The sequence below is a fragment of the Oncorhynchus nerka genome, linkage group LG2 (genome assembly GCF_034236695.1).
Source record: "Oncorhynchus nerka isolate Pitt River linkage group LG2, Oner_Uvic_2.0, whole genome shotgun sequence".
Taxonomy (NCBI): domain Eukaryota; kingdom Metazoa; phylum Chordata; class Actinopteri; order Salmoniformes; family Salmonidae; genus Oncorhynchus; species Oncorhynchus nerka.
In genome coordinates, this window is record NC_088397.1 from 63,764,721 (window position 1) to 63,788,636 (window position 23,916).

The window sequence follows — 23,916 nt, forward strand, 5'->3', positions numbered from 1 at the left end:
GAGGGGGAATTTACAGTCTGCTAATCCCCTTGTCCTCAATCTTTCTCCGACAGTCCTGTAGAGGATGGAGCAGGACGCACCTGTGGGACGTGGGAGAAATCCTGAGATTCCAACAAACTCATAACTTTCTGTACAGCAGACATATTTTTTTGTTTTATAGTTGCTAGTGTGTCGTTCATTTAGATACGCATTTAACCGCGTGCATCCGTTAATTTGGATCTAAATCGAACGGTTAATCCTATTTGAAAACGCTACCAGCGCACGGGACTGGAGCGGAACGTTTATTTTTCGTCTCTTTTTTGCTGGTTTTGGATTAAAATCAACGGTTTCTCAATGAGCGACACGGAAAATTACAGCTCGGATTCCAAATTGGAATCTGTAATACAGGTCATGTCATGGCTCGTGCACGATTGCACTTCTATTTATCGTTGTTTTTAGCATGTATTGATATTCTTCTGTAAATAATTTATTGTAAAGCTTTATAGAAATATCAATAGGCTACCCAATATGTTATAAGTATGTAGCCTCGTTGTAATTACAATAGACGTCTTCACTGAGGATGCTGATGGTTTGACACTTCGACAGAGATGCCATTAAATCGTCTCTCTGTGTTATGAAAGTGTATGTATGTATGCTCTGCAGAGTGTGAGGTCAGTGTTCTATTCTGAACACAGCTCTCTGGTAGACAGGAGTGACTGCTGAGAAGCCACCTGTCCTCGTGGCACTGTGATCTGCAGGGCCCTTAGTTTTAGTCTGTCTCTGAGGAGATTAACTATAACTATGTGTCTTTGTCTCCCTGCCAGAGGGTGGAGGAGAGTGTGCTGTCTGAGGAGAAGAGGCTGACGGTCGGAGGTGCCTCCCCAGAAGACCCAACTATGTGTCTACCTGCACGGGTACGAAGGATTGTCACCAAGAACCTCAACGAGAGCTGTGAGTAGCCAACCATCTTACTCTACTTTGAATGCATCTGTGATATTTTAGTGTCCTGAATATTGAACAAAGAGCTGTGCTCTTCATTAACGCGATTGGTTGTCTGGCACTCTCTCTCCCCACCCCACCCCAGCACCAGGAACCAGGTTCTCAGTGATGTCTGTCCAAGAGGAGAACCGGGTGCTGCAGGTAGAACTGGGAAGGCTGGAAGACCTGCTGGCCCATAGCAAGGCGGACCGCGATGAGCTGGCTATCAAATACAGCGCAATCAGCGAGAGGGTAAGAGACAGAGAAGAGGAGGAAGAAGATCAGTAAGTAAAATATATAAAATTAGATTATCCAGGAAAAGATAACAGGATTGGATGTGAAGCACATAACAAAATGGAGGTTGAGAGAGAGAGAATTGAGGCATTTGGTGGGGTTTAGTTAGTGAGTTCTCTTCTTAATTATTAGTTTGGACTGGTTGTAGTACAACACTAACCTGGCTTCGAGAGGCCATATATGTGGTGGGTTTAAATGCTTGACCCACCATTGTGGTCTCTAATCTTTCCCGTAAAGGAATAGTAGGTTGAGTTGCCATACACCTGGCACTGTGAAGACCAAGCAGGCCACAGTCAAAGGGATATTTGACAGGCACATATAACAAATACCAATTTACACCATTCCCAATGTTCCTTTCATTATTTTCTTTGTCTGCTCTGGAGAATTTTGTCCGTCTCCTTGGTTACGGGGACAGGAATGAAGTGAAGTGGCATGTTGCTATGGCGTTTGTCACCCCTGGTGATTGTAAACAGGGGCTTTAGTGGGGAACAGAGGGGCGTCAGGCTAGAGGGGGAGACTCATTAGTATGGCGTTAGAATTTAGCCTTACTAAATGCGGGTGAACATCAAAGATTATTAGCCAAAAATATCTACCATGTTATCTTTAATCAGTTTTCTTCATGGTGACAATGATTTGGCTAGCCTGCAGTTAAAATGCATAAATAAAGGTTAAATAAAGGTTAAATGAAAATATTATATATTTTTTAATTTGTGATTATATTTTTTTAAAAGAGCTCCGTTCCGGCCATTATTATGAGCTAGTCTCCCCTTAGTCCCTGACCCTACATTACTCATCTCATATGTATATGTATATACTGTACTCTATATCATCTACTGCATCTTGTAATACATGTATCACTAGCCACTTTAACTATGCCACTTTGTTTACATAGCCTACATTACCCATCTCATATGTATATATGGTACTCGATACCATCTTCTGCATCTTGCCTATGCCGTTCTGTACCATCACTCATTCATATCTTTATGTACATATTCTCTTGCGTTCATTGCACGCTGAGTCAGTGTATATGCAACAGTTTGGGCCGCATAATTTGCCAGAATTTTATGTAATTATGACATAACATTGAAGGTTGTGCAATGTAACAGGAATATTTAGACTAATGGATGCCACTCATTAGACAAAATACGGAACGGTTCCGTATTTCACTGAAAGAATAAACGTCTTGTTTTCGAGATGATAGTTTCCGGATTCGGCCATATTAATGACCTAAGGCTCGTATTTCGGGGTGTTATTATGTTATAAGTAAGTCTAGGATTTGATAGAGCAGTCTGACTGAGCGGTGGTAGACAGCAGCAGGCTCGTAAGCATTCATTCAAACAGCATTTTCGTGCGTTTTGCCAGCAGCTCTTCGTTGTGCGTCAAGCATTGTGCTGTTTATGACTTCAAGCCTATCAACTCCTGAGATTAGGCTCATGTAACCGATTTGAAATGGCTAGCTAGTTAGCGGGGTGCGCGCTAATAGCGTTTCAAACGTAACTCGCTCTGAGACTTGGAGTAGTTGTTCTCTTTGCTCTGCATGGGTAACGCTGCTTTGAGGGTGGCTGTTGTCGTTGTGTTCCTGGTTCGAGCCCAGGTAAGGGCGAGTAGAGGGACGGAAGCTATACTGTTACACTGGCAATACTAAAGTGCCTATAAGAACATCCAATAGTCAAAGGTTAATGAAATACAAATGGTATAGAGATAAATAGTCCTATAATTCCTATAATAACTACAACCTAAAACTTCTTACCTGGGAATATTAAAAGACTCATGTTAAAAGGAACCACCAGATTTCATATGTTCTCATGTCCTGAGCAAGGAACTTAAACGTTAGCTTTCTTACATGGCACATATTGCACTTTTACTTTCTTCTCCAACACTTTGTTTTTGCCTTATTTAAACCAAATTGAACATGTTTCATTATTTATTTGAGGCTAAATTGATTTTATTGATGTATTATATGAAGTTAAAATAAGTGTTCATTCAGTATTGTTGTAATTGTCATTATTACAAATAAATGTAAAAAATCGACCGATTAATCGGTATCGGCTTTTTTGGTCCTCCAGTAATCAGTATCGGTATCGGCGTTGAAAAATCATAATCAGTTGACCTCTAATATTTACATCACTTTTACAATAGCCTATGAAGGCACGCAGCTTACTTTATCGCCCTTCCCTGCTCTCTTGCTATAACATGTGTGTTGCTCTCTGTTACGAATCCCTTTGGCCCTGCAGTCTAGGGGGGATGGAAACGAGACCCGTAACATATCTCATGCAAATCATAAGTGAAAAGGAACAGTGAGAACTAATAACAGACAACCTAATTCTACTGTCAAACACTTAAGGTTTATTGTTCAAACACACGGTAATGGGTGGGGGGTGGGGAGGGGGGGGCTGAGCTGGACCCAGGGAAAGAACTAATATATATCAACAACAAAAAACTAAGGTAGTCTAGCCTGCTTCATGAACAGCTAGCTAACTAACCAATCAAATACAGTGGGTGGTCCGCCCAGTTCTAACTAGGGTTCTTAGACAAAGTTTTCCTATGGGTAATGTATGCCCAAGGGTGACTTGGTTTGGTATCCCCTTTTCCCACCAACAAACAAACAGTCATACACCACAACAATACATACTCACATGATAATGGTCAAATGTGACATGTAGGCACAAAAACAAAAGAGAGATAGCTAGAGAGACAACTGATTGGGTTTCTTTTTAAACCAAGGGAAAGGGGATGTGACTGGGTAAGGGAAAAGGAGCAGGTGTGTCTTTAGATTGGCGACTGATTAGCAACTGATGACTGCCACGTGTGACTAGGGTAGAAGGAGAGAAAACAAATACACACAGGATACCTGTATCCATAACACTCTCTGAATGGGCATTGACTCTTATTCGCGGCAGATTTGAATTGGCTACTGTCACGTAGGACATTTCACACCAGCTATGAATATAGTTGGATTTAGTTTGCTTTTCTGAAACTCTCCCATAGAAAATGTTGCACACCTGGAGATGTGGAGGCTTGGCTTACTGTAGATTATGCTCATTGCGTAGTGTCACAAATTTGACTACTGCAGCCTATAGTTGTAGTAATTGATGTTTACATTATGAAGCCTGTGAGAATATTTGATGTCCTACTAGTGCTCATTCTGTTAGGTGTAGGTCTGCCGCAGCTATGGCTGCATTTCAGATACACTTGTATGTCATAGTAGGACCAATCTCTTGTTTTATTAAGACTCTATAAAGCAATACTAGTTTATGCCCCCCATGGATTTAAAATGCCCCCTCAGGCATTTCATCCTGGAGCCGTGCCTGGAGGCCTGCTTACAACCCCTCAATCACAGAGCCCTCTAAGAAACCATTTGGTTCCTGATAGGGTTAGGTAGATGCAAATGGAATCGTCTTGCTCCTTGCAATAATTAATTATGCATTTATAACAGAGAATTATGGTAAAACATTTCAGCATATCTTATTTGACTTTCTAGGTCCGACCACATAGCATAGCTTGCAATCCCGAAGAAAAACAGTAAGCAACAGGGGTTACAGTGTGACTCCCCCTGTGCCACATCACCCCCTCAACCTCTCTGTTATGTGTTTTAATCTACGTAGCTAGAGCATGCGCTCTGCCTGGAGACGGGTGACGGGGAGCAGGATTCAACAGGGTCTCGCAGCCTGGCTCAGCAGAACGTGGACCTACGCCGGCGTCTGGATGAGGAGCAGGCGGCCTACAAGCGTAAACTCACAGCCTACCAGGAGGGCCAGCAGAGACAGGCTCAGTTGGTGCAGAAGCTGCAGGCCAAGGTATCACACTATGATGCATTTCTTTCCGTTCACCTCCATTTCATTTGGAGGGTAAAGAGTGTTTTACTAGTTCATTTGTAAGTCTGTAATTGTCTGCCAACCTTGTTAACAGGTTGAGCCTAATGGCGTGTTTTTTTGTGTTTTTTATTTACTTTATTTTTATTGAAGAACACACAAATGAACACAAAACAGGTAATGGCTGTGTTTTTTTATGGTTTTAATTTGGGAAGTGAGTTCATGAACCTCATAGATGTCTTCCTGTATGACATCACTGCCTTACATACTCTCCTACTAAGAATGAAACATTTTATGATGACAAATAGGAACTGACGCTGCTTATCTAATGTAATCTATATTATGTCACCAGTCAGAGAGCAGATCACCTCACTGTCCTCCCCTCCAGGTCCTGCAGTACAAGAAGAGGTGTGGAGATCTAGAGCAGACTCTTGTGGAGAAGTCCTCGGAGCTGGAGCAGCACAGACTGAGTGTTCGTACTGCTCTACACCACTATGGAGACATTCTGAAACAACTAACCATGCATTTAGTTACAGCAGTGAGTTAATCTACAATTCACATCGGATGCGTAACTGTGATTCTTATTTCTCTTTAGGGTCGTTGTGATCTGTCCAGCATCAGTCACCGCGGAGAAGAGGTGGATCCATGCTGCGACTTGGAAAATGCTCTGATCCGGTTGGAGGAGGAGCAGCAAAGGTTAGTGATTGTAATCTGCCTGGGCCAATCAGTAATGAAACTAATGACGTACAGAATTCAATGCAATTGATGCAATGCCGTGTTACGCTCCACAGGAGCAGCAGTCTGTCTGCAGTGAACGCCATGCTGAGAGAGCAGTTGGAGCAGGCAGGACTGGCCAATGAGGCACTCAGCCAGGACATACGCAGGCTCACTGCTGATTGGTCTAAATCCAGGGTGGAGCTGGAGCAGAGGGAGTCTGATTGGAGGAGGGAGGAGGAGGTGGGTATTAGAAATGGGTTTTTGCAGATGGCTGTTTTAATTTTTTATATAAGAAACACTTTTCTTATTTTCTGTCACATGCCATTTCACAATTTCTCTCTTAGTCTTTCCACAGTTATTTCAGCAGTGAGCACAGTCGTCTACTGTGCCTATGGCGACAGGTGGTGGGCTTCCTTAGGCAGGTGTCTGAGCTGAAGAGCGCTACAGAGAGGTCAGAACAACTAACTGCACAAAAACTGCACAAAAGCACCTCATTTTATATTGTGAAGTTGCCACGACATTTGTGCTCTATGGAATTTTTATTCTTTCATATTTCGCCCTCGGCCCCTTTCCCCCTGCCAGAGACCTGTCTGACATGCGTAACGAGCTGGTACAGACCTCCCACTCTATCCAGTCATCCTGCTCCGGCCTGTCCTCCACGATGCGCAACCGGGAGGGAGGGGCGGCCCTGGCTCTGGAGCGGGAGGTGGCGCTGCGGGGGCAGCTGGAGCTGCAGCTCAGAGAACGGGTGGCCGAGATGATGAGCCTGCAGACCAGGACAGACGCAGAGAGGGCCGAGCTCAACGCCAGGTCAGGGACAGAGTTGAACACTGCTCAGTCATTGGCAGTGTCTCAAATGGCACCCTACATAGAACACTACTTTTGACCAGAGCCCTATGGGGCTCTGACACTGTCTGTCTCTTTGTGTTTACTGAGTGGCAGCCTGGTCTGTCCGGTGGCGGTAAATCAAGAGGGTGAAGTGTAATGTGCATCTTAGAGATTCAATGGTGTGTGTGCGTGTGCGCGCGCGTGTGTGTGCGTGTGTGCATGTGTGCGTGTGTGTGTGTGGTCAGATGGTCAGATGCAGTGCAAGAGTGGGAGAGGCTGAAGGGGCAGACTGAGGAGAGAGACAGAGACATGGCCTCTCTGACCAGGAGACTGGAGGTGAGATTGGCCTGTGTGACCCCAGCATAGAAACTCCCTGTAGCCATTAGCCATCATACCCCTCACTATGGTTCTACTACAGGAGCAGAATGGCAACGATGAGACAGACATGCAGGTGATGAGAGCTCATACTGAAACACTGCTGGACACACTGAGAGACATCGCACAGGTACAGCAGTCTCTCACTTATACACATGCACACACACATACACACACACACAGCAAACTTTGACCAACCTCCACATTTAAACCCCTCCCTAGACTGTCCTGTCTGATGGGGACTCGTCATCAGAGGCAGACCAGGAGAACACCGGAGCTCCTCTATTGGCTCTGCTCCGTGGCTCCTCCCCTCACCGCTCCTCGTCATCCCGGCGATCCATCTCTCCCAGACGCTACTCCTCGTTGGCACCCGTCCCAGAAGCCAGCCTGTCTGCCCTGCGCTCTGCTGTCAACAGCAGACATCTCCAGCTGCAGGTACCCTGTCCCTCTGCTGCAGCTGGACACATTAACATATCGTCTACTATCTAAGTGGTTTTACTGTAGTCATTCCCTGGGATTGGGAATTGAAGCTTCTTCTAGCCTGCTTTATTACAATGTTACATTGTCCAACTTTCCTATACAAACATTTCCTATAAAAGTTGTCTTGTCTCTTAATTCCTGTGTATCACTTTCAGCATCCAGTGTTCAGTGTCCCACTCTGTCCTCTCTCTCTGGTCCACAGGAGGTCCGGGGGTGCCTGTCCTCTGCCCATTCATCATTGCAGACACTGCGCAGACAGCTCGCAGAGGCGGAGTCAGCCAAGCGAGAGGCAGAGCAGCGCAGTCGGACCCTGCAGGGAGAGAGGGATGGATTTCAGATAGAAAAAGACACCACGCAGAGAGAGAGAGAACGTCTGAAACAAGACAGAGACTCACTGGCTAGGTACAACCAGGAGAGTCCGCGAGCAGACTTATAAAACAACTTGGGTGATGGAAAACCCTTTAGCACCAGGAACTGTCTTCCCTCAGTGCACTGGTTAAAGAACAGGCCTTCGTGTGGAGTAGCTAAAGAAGAGGAGTAGCTAATGCTACATATGTTATAAGCACTAGCAGTTCAATTTATTTTGAGGAAGCGCACATCTATCCTTTCATACAGTTTTACGGAAATTTCTTATCACCATGTCCTGTTGTCCTCTGTGTCTGTGTGTCTGTCCTCTCAGCGAGAAGATGGCTGTGGAGAAGGCAGCCCAGACAGCTCTGATCAAGGCCCAGATCCTGCAAATGGACTATGAAAAGCTGCAGCAGGCCGTGACGTCGGCCCAGAGAGAGAGGGATCACGAGAGAGAGGAGAAGGAGGCCGTTCTGCAGGAGAGAGACCGAGCCAAGGCTGAGATCGAACGAGTGTGAGTGAGAGAAGAGATCAGCGAAACCAATTGTCATTGATAGGGTGTGTGAATGGAAAACAAACCCTGTGGTCATGTCTCTGTGTCTAACGCTGTCCCTGAACCCACAGTCAGAAGCAGTGGGAGCAGAGTGAGAGCCGGGCGTCTGTCCAGCGAGGGGAGCTGTCTGTAGTGAGAGAGACCCACCACCAGGTGGAGGTAGAGAAGCAGCTGCTGGAGGGGGAGAAGGTCCAGCTCACTGAGGCTCTGAACCGGGTAAGACACACAGACACGGATGATATCACTCAAACTCTCTGGATCTTCTTGTTTGGATGTTACTATTTGTTCCTCCTTTGACTTCCACTCCTTGAAAGTTCATCCCTTAAAATTTCACCCATCCTCTCTCTGTCCTGTATGTTTTCTCCTCTCTACCACAGGCTGAGAGCAGTAACGCAGAGCTCTCTCTGCTGGTCAATAAGCTTCACTCGGAGGAGGCTGCCCTCCAAGACTCTCTGGCCAAGATGGGCAGCATGAACGAGGGCCTGGCCCAGGACAAGTCTGACCTCAACTCCATCATCTGCCAGGTAAGACACAGTGGGACCAACACCTTGATCAACATGTGACTAACACTTGTGGGTGAAGTCATATAGGACTGATGCAAGAGTAACCATCAAAACAAAGCATCTCTCTGGCCTATTCTATAGGATAGGTATCATGGTATGCCTTCCTGGACCTCTTCAATTTAGGCCTTCCTCACCCGTTCACACTCTCATACGTGTCCATGTTTCTCTCTCTCTGTCTGTCTCTCAGCTGGAGGAGGAGAAGGCCCATCTGCAGGCCCAGAGGCGTGAGGCGGAGCAGGAGAAGCTGACCATCAGAGATGAGCTGGTCCGAGTGGAGCAGGACAGACTAGAGCTGGACACCGCCCGCCTCGCCCTCCACCAATCACTGCAAGAGTCCGAGCTGAGCAGGGTGGTAATGGAGGCGGAGCTTCAGAGTCTCCGGGCAGATAGAGTGAAGCTGCAGGACAAAGTCACTCAGGTAAATGTCTCCACTCTGAATGGGAAAGTGGCATATGATAATGTGTCTTCTCAGCAAGAAAGAGCTTCAGTAATTAACAAAGCATGATCATCACTGAGGTCTGAAACCTCATTGTTCCATTGAATATGTCTGTAAATGTGTACAGTTATACTGCATGTACCTGTGTATTTCTGCTGACAGTTGTGTGGCGAGGTGAGCTCTCTGGGGGCGGAGTTGGGCATGGCCCGGGGTGAGGAACAGAGGCAGGGTGTGGCCCTGGAGGAAGTAGGGCGGGGCAGAGTGGAGCTGGCTAGAGAGAGGGCGGGGCTGGTGGTCCAGCTGACTGCGTCAGAGAGAGAGAACACCAACCTGACTGAGGAGCTGGCCACATTCAGGTGAGATCTGTGTGTGTGCACGTGTGTGTGTGTGTGTTGAAGAATTGGTCCCTAATGTGTGTGTCGTGCCCCTGCAGGTCGGAGCGGGAGGCCCTGGAGACCAGACTGTTTGAGGAGCAGCAGCAGCTGGTGCAGCTGGAGTCTGGCAGAGAGCAGCTGGAGACAGAGATCCAGAGCCTGCGTCTGCGCTGTGAGACAAACACTGGTGAGAAATGGAGAGAGAGAGAGGACAGGAGGAGGAACCAAATGAGTGAAAACAAGATGGTAGTGGCAGTGTGGCAGAGAGAGCATCAACAAGGAAGACGGAAGTATTGATATGTTAGAATGAAATATTGAGGAGCATTGATGAAGCCATAGAACATCAAAAGAACGAGGGGAAACCAGATCAAGTGTTAGTAAAAAGGAGTTGAGGAGATTGATGGAGAAATGATGCTATAGCCATTACATGACTGTCTGAACACCAGTGTGAAACTGCTCATCATGTCCCCTATTGTCCTGTGTAGCGGAGCTGAGGCGTGTGCGTGCTGATGGGGAGAATGCACTGGCACAGAGTGAGAGGGAGAGAGAGGCTCTGAGCCAGGCCCTGAGCAGCACCCAGCAGGAGTTCCAGCAGGCCCTACGCACCACCATCACTGACCACCAGGAGGAGGCAGAGAGACTGACCGTTGAGAAGGTGCGGGGGGATGGGGGTTCTCAGACTCTGTAGAATTCTTATTTACAGTGACGGCCTACAGTAGTGTTACTAAACTGTCGAGGTCTGTTTGGAGAGGTTTCTGCTCTAGCAGTAAGAGTATTGTATGGATGATTTTACTTGTATCCAGTACTATTAGGATTATAGTTATTTTTCTTTCTTTTGCCGAAAGTGTCTCAATGTGTGTCTTGATTCTACTCAGTTGTTTGTGTTCTTTATTTGGGCTGGTCAGGGCCTTACAATGAACATCAACAACGGAGTGTGTTTGTTCTCCAGGAGGCCCTGCGTCACAGTCTGGAGTCTGAACAGGAGGGGGCGCTACGCCGAGTCAGACAGGAGGCCGAAGAGCAGCTCCTCAGAGCCGAGAGAGACCGGGAAGACCTGAGAGATGAAGTGAGGAGTCTGCAGCACGACAGAGACCAGAGTCTGCTACAGGCAGAGACAGAGAAACAACAGGTCAGGCACATCTGAGAGACCAGACAGACACCATGTAATAGAGATCAGACTTTGTAATGAAGTGCAGAGCAAATAGTGATAAGAGATAACTACCTTCATGAGGTTGTAATCCATATGCCCAGTTCTAGAGGCCCTTTCTATTGCCCTCTGTCAGATGCTGTCCCAGAAGGAAGCAGAGAAGGCTGTGCTGTCTGAGAGAGTGTCCATCCTGCAGGCAGAGCTGGGTACTGCAGCCCTGGAGCTGGACAGATTGGCCAGAGAGGCAGCTCATTACAAAGACCAGGAGAGGGTAATTATAGACCGCTTTAGAACTCTGTTCCCATTCTGTACTATCCTGAATTGTTCTAAATTACATTAAAAGGCTAAACATGTATGTGTCCAAACTCAAACGTCTCCCTGACTTTTGTCTATAGGCCTCAGTGGGAGCTCTGACCATTGAGTTACTGGAGCTTCGCTCTCAGCTGGAGGATACTGACAGTGTTCATGATCGGGAGCTACACAGGCTGCAGCAGAACTGCACTGACCTACAGACACACACGGACATTGCACTCAAAGAGGTTAGGGACGGTTAGAGTCAGGGATGGAGCCGGTGACCATTTCTGGTTCAACATTTCTTCACCACTCTCCCTAACTTCCTCTTCCAGTTGGAGGAGTGCAGAGCTTCTCTCTCAGCCAGTGAGGAGAGCCGAGACCAGGTGAGGCGGGACATGATGGAGATGGAAAGGCGCCTCAACCAAACCCGGGACACTGGAGAGGGGTACAGAAGGGACGGGGTGGAGCTACGGCGCACCCTCGGTGATGTCACCAAGGAGAGAGACACTCTCAGCCTATCAAATGCCCAACTGAGAGAGACACTGAGAAGTGCAGATACTGAAAGAATCAGGTAGAGCTTGGCTGCACACCTCCCACATGTTCAGTTCTAGTGTCACTGTTGGGTCGTAAATCCTAAAGAAAGCATCTATACAAAAGTGTGTAATGTTTGACATTTAAGTTTGACCGAACTCTCACTGCAGTAGTTGCAGTACTAATATTGTGTGTGTTTCAGTGTAAAGCGTCAGTGTGAGGAGAAGGAGCAGCGGCTGGCTGTTCTGGAGGAGAGCCTGTCGTCTGCCCAGAGAGAGGTGGCTGAACTCCGCAGCTGTTTGAGAGAGGTCGAGAGGTCACGACTGGAGGCCCGGAGAGAGCTGCAGGAGATACGCAGACAGGTCCATCACACACACGGTCACATCTCTGAAATAATCTGTTTTATAATTTTACATTTATCGGTTTACCTTAAATGCAGTGGAACACTCTAAATAACTTGACTAGGCATTGAGTTTTTGCTATCCACGTGATCTTACCAGGAAAAACTCCAGACTTTGGCTTAGACATAGTCTATAACTTGTCCTCCATCCGATCACTCCATCAGGTGAAGGTGCTTGATGGAGAGAAGGAACAGAAAGGGAAGGAGGTGGCTGAGTTGCGGACACGTCTCTCCCTGGAGGAGCAGAGAGAGGAGGAGAGAGGGAGGGCCATGTTCTCTCTCAAACAGAAGCTGGTCGAGGCTGACACAGCCATGACCTCCATCAAGAAAGAGGTGAGGATAGTGGAAGACATTGAGGAGGGTGTAGAGGGAGAGTTTAGGCTTGGTTAAACATAACACTTAATCAACCTCCCTCTACACATCACTTTCTGCTGCACTTCTCTTTCAATCTCTATCCCTCCCTCTTTGCTCGCTCTCCCTCTCTTTCTCCTCCCTCCAGCTGTCCATCCTCCAGAGGCGTCTGACAGAGTCAGAGTCAGGCTGTCGGGGTTGTGAGAGGGAGCTGACGGCCCAGCTGCAGGAGGCCCGGGGCTGTGAGAAGAAGCTCCAAGATGATGCCAGGAACCTGTCCCTGCGGGCCCAGACAGCCCAGGACTCCCTCACACTGTCTAGCCTGCAGCTCAGCGAGGCCCAGGGCCGCCTGGCAGCCACCGAGGCAGAGCTGGCCCGGTCCGAGGCCGGACGCAGGGAGCTGGAGTTCCGCCTGGGCAGCCTGCAGTCGGCACTGACCCGTACACTGGGCATCGGAGTGGGAGGCCGGAGCAGTGCCAGCTGGGGCAGGAGCCCCAGGGGGAGCTCCCCAGCAGCATCCCACAGCAGCATCACACGTCACCGTAGCCTCTCGCCCCTACGCTGCTCACTGTCGCCCCCTAAAGGTGAGGGCGAACCCTTGCCAAACATCAGTGTGAAAGCAGGCTGTAATGTATTGTATTTACAGAGACAAACAAAGTCCTGTAGAATACTTGATGGGATTGGAGTTATACTTGAGGAATTACACTGATTGTCATTTTTTCTTCCAGATTTTGGAGGTTCGACCCCTGACAACACGTTGGGCTGCTCCAGGCAGATCTCCCCAGAACGGGGTGACACGCCCCTCCCCATGCCTCTGCCTGAGCTGGACCCTGAGACGCTGCGCTGCGGCCTCAGAGACTTCCTCCAGGAGCTCCGAGACTCTCGGAGAGACAGGGTACTGTAGACATGATGCATGTCAGTCCAGTATCATATAAACATATAGATTTGACATTTTATTTACCATTCCGTCAGACACATATATTAACATATATTAAGACTTTTTTTTTCGAACTAAGTGATTTCTCTGTGCTAAACAATTGTACAATAAATCTCTGAAATGTGAATGTATATGATAGAAATGGTCTGTCAGTGCATGACGGGGTTGTTGAACTGTGTTTCATGTTGTTTTCAGGACGAGGCTCGCTGCCAGTTGGGGGCGCTACAGAGTGTGCTGGAGGAGATGACGGGGGAGAGAGACTCCGCCCAGAACCACCTTTCTCAGCTACACAACACACTGCAGGAGTGCCTGGAGGGTGAGCCACACACACATGCACACGGGCACACACACAAACCATAAGAGGGCCAAGAGAGTCATTTACACAGTGAAGTCATTCACAGCCATCCAATGACCCAGGAAGGGCTCACATTATGCACACATTGGCATATAGACCTTGTCTGTGAATGCTCCAGTGTTGTGACTGTCTGTGTGTTTCCGTCCAGGTAAGCGTGGTGTTGACGGGCGTCTGAGCTCCACCCAGGCCATGCTCCAGCAGCAGGAGGAGACGGTGAGGAGGGGAGAGAGGGAGAGGAGGGCCCTCACTGACAGAGTCAAGGTTCTGGAGAGAGCCCTGCAGACTGCAGAGACGGAGAGGAAACACACACAGGTACACATATTACAGAGACTGAAACACACCTGAAGTAAACATACTCTCACATAAACACATACTTACTGTATGTGGAAGAACTTCTCTGACTAGGATTCTTGTGTCTGCTAACACAATGCTGCACACTGACCTGCCAACACTGTCGTATGGTGACCCTGCAGGGAGCAGAAAACTGACGGTGTCTGTCATAACAACAGATGCCTCAGAACACTGCGTAATTAAACACAACTTCATGTCATATCTCTGGCCAAAGCAACTCCATATGTCCAGCCCTCACACAACCCAAGGAAACACAAGAAAAGTGCTCTCTGCTTATGAGAGAGAATTTATGATTTATGGTCCAAATCAAATGGTCAGGTGAATGCTTTCTGTTGCTGGAAAGAGAGGGGTTAAATTTGGTTAGAAAAAGAGGGGGAGTTGAGAGAAGGAGGGAGGGATGTGGCCAGCTGTGTGTTTATGTCTGTCTGGCCTCTCTGTGAGAGTGTTTGTGGAGTGTCTGTGTTTGCCCCTCATGTCTAGTTCTATAGCTCTCTACAGCAGGGGTACTCAACTACTATTTGAGAAAGTCCAGTCATACACATTCCCTAAATGGCATAGGTCCGGATGGATATAGTCATTACTTGGCTTAGTAACAAACCCCCACATCGTGATCCATGCGACCCCCAAACTGTTCACACCTCTCTTGTTGGTGGAGAAACATTTTTGCCGTTTTAAAGCAAAATTCCTGCAATTCTACACTTTGCCATGTCTTATGTGTACCTGAGTGACTCAACAAAATCAATGTAGTCGTTGTGTATGGCTGCTCTAGTCTCTAGCCCTCTCATTAGACAAGCAGCCTTTCTGCTGTCAGACTGTCACATACTGTATCTGTATGGACTGGCTGGCTTACACATGTGACTGCCAGTTTCAGATCTTTCTCTCTCACATTGTCTCTCTCACTCTCTCCTTCTCTTTCTCGCCCTCCTCCCTGTAGGACCAGTTGAGTAAGCAGCGTGCGGGCGAGGTGCGTCTGGAGGTTGAGCGGAGGAGACTGCAGGAGGCCCTGGAGACTGCCGAGGCCCGGGGGACCAGGGTGGAGCTGGGGAGACGCAGCCTGGAAGGGGAGCTGCATAGACTCAAACTGAGCCTCGGGGACAGGGAGGCTGAGAGCCAGGCCACCCAGGAGCGCCATGACGTACTACTCAAACAGGTAGCACACTGGATGGACACTCTTACCCACATGTCTATGAACAGATACATCCCTGATAGAGGCAGGTTATGCTGAGATTTAACCAGAATCAAATGGGAATACACTTAAACCGTATACACACTGAAAGCACTAATACACACTGTGTTGTGGATCTGTCCCAGGTGGCGGAGGGGGAGAGCCGTGTGACGTCGCTCCAGAGAGAGGTGGAAAGGCTGAGCCAAGCTCTGTCTAAAGTCCACGAAGGAGAGGCCTGTCTCAGAGAGAAGACCCAGAACCTTTCACAGAGCCTCCAGGAGGCCACGGCTGCCCACAGCGCCACCCAGGGACGCCTGGTCACACTGCAGAAGACACTGGGGCTGGCCGAGCAGGACCGCAGGCATCTACAGGTGGGCGGAGAGGAACCATTGATGGGACAGTAGGGATGAATTTCAAGTGTTTGTTGTCAAGGTTCATCCCTGTAATTTAAATAGGATTACAGCAAATTGTAATGAGCAGTGAATGGAGTGTTGCTGTGTTCAGGAACGAGTGGATGTAGCGCGGGCCTCCCTGGTGGAGGGGAAGAGAGGCATGGTGGCCCTCACTGAGCGAGTGCAGAGCCTTCAGACTGAGCTGACCCAGAGCGAGCTGAGACGAGGAGAGCTGGAGGCAGAGCTGGCCCACACACAGGAGGTGTGTGAGAGAGACTTACCCATACATAATCATTACCTGAAGGATAGGGGTAAAGACATAGCGGGGGCATGTGAAGAATTGAAATGGAGAAAAAGAGCGAGAGAGAAAGAGACATAGGCCTGATTCTCATCTGTGTAGCTGTTCCTTCACCCTGTCTGTCCTGTAGGCCCTGCGTCAACGGTCCACCAGTCTGACAGAGGCCCAGTACAGTGCCCAGTCAGCCCAGGCAGAGAGAGCGGCTGCAGAGGAGAGGCTGCGGGGGCTGCAGAGGGCCGTGGCCGTGCTGGAGACCGAGAAGAAAGATGCGGAGAGACAGGCTGTCCGCCTGGAGAAGGACAAAAATGCATTGAGAAATACACTGGACAAGGTGAGACGAAGACAAGACCGTGAGATAAACACCAAACACAACAGCCATCAGGAATATACACAGAGTCTGGAAATATTAAGAACACCTTCCTAATATTGACTTGCACCCACCCCCCTGTCGTTCTCTGTAAACATCATCAATGCATTGACTCGCTCCTGTAGATTCATGCTTTACAATATCTGTAAAGTACGACCTTTCCTCACACCGGAAGTGGTGCAGGTCCTAATCCAGGCACTTGTCATCTCCCGTGCTGGGTTCCCCGCTTGTGCCATCAAACCACTACAACTTATCCCGAATGCCGCAGCCTGGTGTTCAACCTGCCCAAGTTGTCCCATGTCACCCCACTCCTCCACACACTCCACTGGCTTCCAGTCGAAGCTCGCATCAGCTTCAAAACCTTGGTGCTTTCCTAAGGAGCAGCAAGGCAAACTGCCCCTTCCTACCTTTAGGCTATGCTCAAACCCTACACCCCAACCGAGTGCTCTGTTCTGCCACCTCTGGTCTCTTGGCCCTCCCCCCCCCTACAGGGGGTCAACTCCCACTCAGCACAGTCAAGGCTATTTTCTGTCCTGGCACCCCAATGGTGGAACGAGCTTCCCCCTAACGTCAGGACAGCGGAGTCCCTACCCATTTTTCAAAAACGTCTGAAACCCTACCTCTTCAAAGAGTATCTGAAATAAATCCCACGGCACTTGTCTTTTCTTACTAGTGTATCCGATGTGAAATGGCTAGCTAGTTAGCGGTGGTGCGCGCTAATAGCGTTTCAATCGGTGACGTCACGCGCTCTGAGACCTTGAAGTAGTTGTACCCCTTGTTCTGCGAGTGCTGTGGCATTTGTGGCGCGATGGGTAACGGTGCTTCGAGGGTGGCTGTTGTCGATGTGTGCAGAGGGTCCCTGGTTCGAGCCTAGGTAGGGGCGAGGAGAGGGACGGAAGCTATACTGTTACACTAGCACTGACTTTATTGAGGGAAAATGTAACTACTTTATTGAGGGGAAAATGTAGCTACTTTATTGAGGGGAAAATGTAGCTACTTTATTGAGTGGATAATGTAACTACTTTATTGAGGGGATAATGTAACTACTTTATTGAGGGGATAATGTAACTACTTATTGAGGGGATAATGTAACTACTTTATTGAGGGGGAAATGTAACTACTTTATTGAGGGGATAATGTAACTACTTTATTGAGGGGATAATGTAACTACTTTATTGAGGGGATAATGTAACTACTTTATTGAGGGGATAATGTACTTCCTACAACTGTAATAGGTGGTTTTCTCACTATCTTGAGATGAACTCACTAATTGTAAGTCGCTCTGGATAAGAGTGTCTGCTAAGTGACTAAAATGCCAAATCTAATTTTCTGAATTAAATATGAAATGAACCTTTGAGTGGTACTGAGGTGTTTGTGACCTTTGGGACTGTCTCTTGTCAGGTGGAGCGTCAGAAGCTGAAGACTGAGGAGGGTAGCATGCGTCTGTCTGCAGAGAAGGGCCTCCTGGATCGCTCCCTCACCACTGCCGAGCAGGAGCTGCAGAACGCACAGAGACAGATAGCACTGCTACAGGTGGGCAGGGACTAGTAGGGAGAATGTAAACCGTAGAGAAAGGTAAAGAAAGGTGAACTTTACTTCAGGGGGTAGCAGTAAGGTGACAGTGACTGTTATGAGATGTGGCTGAGTGTTTCCTCAACATGTGAGTCATCTTATTTCCCCTGCTAAATTAGCAGAATTAATGATGGAGTCAGGCGTTAGTTATTAACTTGACCTTTATTTAGTTGGTTGGTTCTGTGTGGGTCAAAGTGGTAATGTTTTCCTAGGCGCACACATTAGTATTTTACTGGGGTCAAACTCAATTTGATAATGCAAAGCATTCATCAAAGTCAAGTCCCATAGCATATGATTGTAAGATAAAAATCAACCCCTCCCCCAACCACCAGTAAACCCCTCATTTACTGAGGCGATTGGCTGATGTTGGTGTACATGTTTTATTTGGCTGCTTTGTGAAAGGAGAAGTTGGTGGATGTAAGAAAGAAAATAACATTTTCTATGGCAAGTGTCTCAATGTCCGGTGTTTGTCTAGTCATTGCTATAATATAAGACCAGGATCATTTCTACTTTGTAGTTTGTCTGAAATTCTCTGTACAGATAAGTGAGGGGGTTAGTCAGGTGAGATGGTGCTTTTGTTGCAGATTATTGTACTTTCCTCTTCATTAGTTTGACCCTCCCAGAGAGCTTGTCTGTTATTCCCTGAGCTCCGGGGGTCGTGTTCCAGCTTTAAACCCCATGCAGGCGTGAGTTGGAATCACTACAAAATGGCTGAAGCCCCAGGCCCTCTGGACCTAAAAGCATCTGCTGCTAGTTAGATGTCTAATGTTGAGTAGTTAAGCAGAATTGTTTGGCTTGTTTGTTCTTGGTCTGGACCCTGATGGTGTCTTTTACGACTGAAGTTTTATAACAACGTGCACATCATCCTTGACATACATTTTCTACATAATTACATGATGTAGCCTAGCTAGTAGGCCACTGTTGAATAGTATTTTACTGTGGAGACTTTGTTAAATAGTTGGAATTGTAAGAGTTGTTTCCAGTCCCTTTCTTTGTGATTGTCATTCTAATGGAATACAGAAAGAACCAAAAACAAACTGTCCTCAAACATTTACATCAAAAGTTATGAACAAAGACACAAAACATCCACATCAAATTACAGATTTTTCTTGATCAAATAACATGGAAAACAACCACTTTTTGTGCAGTATTAATTTAACTTCCTTATAAACCACTTTTACACAATGTAAATGTACATTAGTGTATTGTACATAGGCTGGTCATCTAGGTTTGTACCTGTAGACTTTCCATCACCATGAAGAAAAACAGTACAGTAATGGTTTGTGATGATGTGGCTAGAGCATGGTGCTTGCAATGTGGCTAGAGCATGGTGCTTGCAATGTGGCTAGAGCATGGTGCTTGCAATGTGGCTAGAGCATGGTGCTTGCAATGTGGCTAGAGCATGGTGCTTGCAATGTGGCTAGAGCATGGTGCTTGCAATGTGGCTAGAGCATGGTGCTTGCAATGTGGCTAGAGCATGGTGCTAGAGCATGGTGCTTGCAATGTGGCTAGAGCATGGTGCTTGCAATGTGGCTAATGTGGCTAGAGCATGGTGCTTGCAATGTGGCTAGAGCATGGTGCTTGCAATGTGGCTAGAGCATGGTGCTTGCAATGTGGCTAGAGCATGGTGCTTGCAACGTGGCTAGAGCATGGTGTTTGCAATGCTAGTGTTGTGGGTTTGATTCCCACGGGGGACAAGTATGAAGATATATGCACTCACTGCTAAGTTTCTCTAGATAAGTGCTTCTACTGAAATGGAAAAGGAATGAATAGACCGTTTCAGTTTTCACATAGAAATCAGTTGCGTTTGCAAAGTATTTCAAGAAACTGGAAGACATATATCAAGTATTATCAGATTAACTTTTTTTGTACAGATAATTATCAGACTCAAGATACAAATGTTGGTAAATACTCAAATACATTTAGTTAAAAATGTTCTGTACTAGTCCTGTATTAACAGACCTTTACTAGTCCTGTATTAACAGACCTTTACTAGTCCTGTATTAACAGACCTTTACTAGTCCTGTATTAACAGACCTTTACTAGTCCTGTAATAGAGGACCTTTACTAGTCCTGTATTAACAGAGCTTTACTAGTCCTGTATTAACAGACCTTTACTAGTCCTGTATTAACAGACCTTTACTAGTCCTGTATTAACAGACCTTTACTAGTCCTGTAATAGAGGACCTTTACTAGTCCTGTATTAGTGGACCTTTACTAGTCCTGCATTAACAGACCTTTACTAGTCCTGTATTAACAGATATTTACGAGTCCTGTATTAACAGACCTTTACTAGTCCTGTAATAGAGGACCTTTACTAGTCCTGTATTTACAGACCTTTACTAGTTCTCTATTAGTGGACCTTTACTAATACTGTATTAACAGACATTTACTAGTCCTGTATTAACAGACCTTTACTAGTCCTGTATTAACAGACCTTTACTAGTCCTGTAATAGAGGACCTTTACTAGTCCTGTATTAGTGGACCTTTACTAGTCCTGTATTAACAGACCTTTACTAGTCCTGTATTAGTAGTCCTGTATTACTAGTCCTGTATTAACAGACCTTTACTAGTCCTGTATTAGTGGACCTTTACTAGTCCTGTATTAACAGACCTTTACTAGTCCTGTATTAACAGACCTTTACTAGTCCTGTATTAGTAGTCCTGTATTACTAGTCCTGTATTAACAGACCTTTACTAGTCCTGTATTAGTGGACCTTTACCTATTAGTCCTGTATTAACAGACCTTATTAACAGACCTACTATCCTGTCCTGTATTAACATACCTTTACTAGTCCTGTATTAGTGGACCTTTACTAGTCCTGTATTAACAGACCTTTACTAGTCCTGTATTAACAGACCTTTACTAGTCCTGTAATAGAGGACCTTTACTAGTCCTGTATTAGTGGACCTTTACTAGTCCCGTATTAACAGACCTTTACTAATCCTGTATTAACAGACCTTTACTAGTCCTGTATTAACAGACCTTTACTAGTCCTATATTATTAGTCCTGTATTACTAGTCCTGTATTAACATACCTTTACTAGTCCTATATTATTAGTCCTGTATTACTAGTCCTGTATTAACAGACCTTTACTAGTCCTGTATTAACAGACCTTTACTAGTCCTGTACTAACAGACCTTTACTAGTCCTGTATTAACAGACCTTTACTAGTCCTGTATTAACAGACCTTTACTAGTCCTGTATTAACAGACTAGTCCTGTATTAACAGACCTTTACTAGTCCTGTATTAACAGACCTTTACTAGTCCTGTATTAACATACCTTTACTAGTCCTGTATTAACAGACCTTTACTAGTCCTGTATTAACAGAGCTTTACTAGTCCTGTATTAACATAACTTTACTAGTCCTGTATTAACAGACCTTTACTAGTCCTGTATTATCAGACCTTTACTAGTCCTGTATTAACATACCTTTACTAGTCCTGTATTAACAGACATTTACTAGTCCTGTATTAACATACCTTTACTAGTCCTGTATTAACAGACCTTTACTAGTCCTGTATTAACAGACCTTTACTAGTCCTGTATTAACAGACCTTTACTAGTCCTGTACTAACAGACCTTTACTAGTCCTGTATTAACAGACCTTTACTAGTCCTGTATTAACAGACCTTTACTAGTCCTGTATTAACAGACCTTTACTAGTCCTGTATTATTAGTCCTGTATTACTAGTCCTGTATTAACAGACCTTTACTAGTCCTGTATTAACAGACCTTTACTAGTCCTGTATTAACATACCTTTACTAGTCTTGTATTAACAGACCTTTACTAGTCCTGTATTAACAGACCTTTACTAGTCCTGTATTAACATAACTTTACTAGTCCTGTATTAACAGACCTTTACTAGTCCTGTATTATCAGACCTTTACTAGTCCTGTATTAACATACCTTTACTAGTCCTGTATTAACAGACATTTACTAGTCCTGTATTTGCAGACGGATATAGACATAATCAGCACAGGCATATTTTTTATTCTGTATCCCCGAACTACTATGCCATGTATTGTTGACATACCTCTTGTTAGCACCTAGAAAACTACTCTTACCCTAAATCTCTGACTTGGTGTTTCTGTGGCCCAGTGATTAACACTCCTCTCTATCTGTTTCTATGTCTCTCTGTGTATCCAGGCCCAGCTGGTTGAGATGGAGCAGTCCCACAGTGAGAGTGAGAGTTCTGTCCTCCAGCATGATGAGGTGCTGCGTGAGGCGGAGAAGCTGAGGGTCGCCCAGAGGGAGTTAGAAAGGATTCTGGCTGCCCGGGACAGAGCACACCGCCACCGTGTCAAAGACCTGGAGGAGCAGGTATGTACACGCACAAGGTTAGAGGTTAAAGGGCAAGAAGACAAACCATGAATGTCTGTGTGTCAGTCCCTGACCCTCTCTGTCCGTCCCACAGGTGTCCACTCTGAAGGAGCAGCTACAGCAGGAGATGAGTCGTAGACAGCCCTCTCTACCCACCTCCCTCATATCTGGGGGGAACTGAGCACTGAGCAGCGCTCCCTGTGTCCCTCCATGGGTACTACAGCCCACTAACAGCTCCAGAACCAGTATCACATCATCAGCTCCTCTGTCTTGACACACGACTCTCCTCCTACTCAGGGAGAAAGTCAGCGACGCCACGGGAGGAGACTGTGGGTGATAAAAGTGTCATCCAGCACAACAGAGGAATGAGATCCTCATCTCTGCCAGTATATACAGTTGACCAGGGTTCCCTTCCACACACACCAGCATACAATGGGAGAACAGTCTGAGTCACTGTTTGAGCACTAGGCAACAAATTGATCAGTCCTATGAAGAAACTACTGTACCGTCCATCTTGCTAGTATTTGGTTGAGATTGACCCAACTAGTTTGCATGGACTAATAGATGGACATTATTATAAGTAGAGCACATGATATATAGACATGAGATTAAATATTTATGCACTGTATGTGTGTACTGTTTGTGATTTTAGATGTGTGTGTACTGAACAAAAATATTAATGCAACAATTTCAAAGATTTTACTGGGTAACAGTTCATAGAAGGAAATCAGTCAATTGTACTAAATTCATTGGGTCTTAATCTATGGATTTAACATGACTGGGCAGGTGCACAGCCATGGGAGGGCGTAGGCCCACCCACTTGGGAGCCAAGCCCAGCCAATCAAAATGAGTTTTCCCCACAAAAAAAGCTTTATTACAGACAGAAATAATCCTCAGCACCCCCCATCCCCCTCCTCAGACGATCCCGCAGGTGAAGAAGCTGGATGTGGAGGTCCTGGGTTGCACGTGGTCTGCAGTTGTGAGGCCAGTTGGATGTACTGCCAAATTCTCTAAAACAATGTTGGAGGCAGATTATGGTAGAGAAATTAACATTTAATTATTTGGCAACAGCTCTGGTTTTTGCAGTCAGCATGCCAATTGCACACTCCCTCAGAACTTGAGACATCTGTGGCATTGTGTTGTGTGATAAAACTACATTTTAGTGGCCTTTTATTGTCCCCAGCACAAGGTGCACCTGTGTAATGATCATGCTGTTTAATCAGATCCTTGATATGCCACAACTATCAGGTGGATGGATTATCTTGGCAAAGGGGAAATGCTCAGTAACAGGGATGTAAACAAATGTGTGCCCAATTTGAGAGAAATAAGCTTTTTGTGTGTATGGACATTTTCTTGGATCTTTTATTTCAGCTCATCATTCAGCCCAACACTTTACATGTTGCGTCTTATTTTTGTTCAGTATTCTTGTAACAAACTAGAAATAGCACATATCAAAGTGCATTATTGATAACTATTAGGATTATGTATAGGGTTGAATGCACATGCATCAATCATGTGGATTTGAAAATGAGGGAACAGTTGTGTATCTGGAAGATATTCATGTTTATCAAGGATCTTTGACTACAATGCCTGTTTGTTTGAGTCCATGACAACCAGCTCAACAGGGCAGATTGATCCGTAGTGCCAACAAACAAACTCATCACAATAAATTCACTCCAAGCTGAAG

General features: G+C 46.1%; 1 protein-coding gene across 1 annotated transcript; it reads left to right on the forward strand.

Annotated features, from left to right (window-relative positions):
• The first annotated feature begins 37 nt into the window (after positions 1-37).
• Positions 38-23,915, forward strand: LOC115139391 (rootletin-like). Its single transcript, XM_029676715.2, has 38 exons — positions 38-387; positions 804-930; positions 1,064-1,209; positions 4,860-5,051; positions 5,220-5,243; positions 5,455-5,538; positions 5,662-5,762; positions 5,858-6,023; positions 6,128-6,234; positions 6,366-6,593; positions 6,857-6,947; positions 7,030-7,116; positions 7,209-7,421; positions 7,669-7,868; positions 8,146-8,328; positions 8,439-8,583; positions 8,745-8,891; positions 9,118-9,348; positions 9,529-9,722; positions 9,800-9,927; positions 10,226-10,395; positions 10,690-10,869; positions 11,024-11,158; positions 11,283-11,426; positions 11,514-11,752; positions 11,915-12,074; positions 12,278-12,445; positions 12,612-13,047; positions 13,192-13,358; positions 13,596-13,716; positions 13,904-14,067; positions 15,041-15,256; positions 15,418-15,642; positions 15,776-15,925; positions 16,092-16,292; positions 17,730-17,861; positions 22,056-22,229; positions 22,324-23,915. Exons 1-38 carry the CDS (start codon positions 334-336, stop codon positions 22,408-22,410), a joined length of 6,117 nt encoding a protein of 2,038 aa, XP_029532575.2. The 5' UTR covers positions 38-333; the 3' UTR covers positions 22,411-23,915.
• The last annotated feature ends 1 nt before the right edge of the window (position 23,916 follows it).

Excerpts from the sequence above, each read along its gene's own strand:
- LOC115139391 (XM_029676715.2), top strand. The coding sequence starts at position 334 with ATGAGCGACACGGAAAATTACAGCTCGGATTCCAAATTGGAATCTGTA. Across the intron at positions 9,723-9,799 it reads GAGGAGCTGGCCACATTCAG|GTCGGAGCGGGAGGCCCTGG; the intron begins GTGAGATCTGTG and ends GTGCCCCTGCAG. Across the intron at positions 17,862-22,055 it reads GACAGATAGCACTGCTACAG|GCCCAGCTGGTTGAGATGGA; the intron begins GTGGGCAGGGAC and ends CTGTGTATCCAG.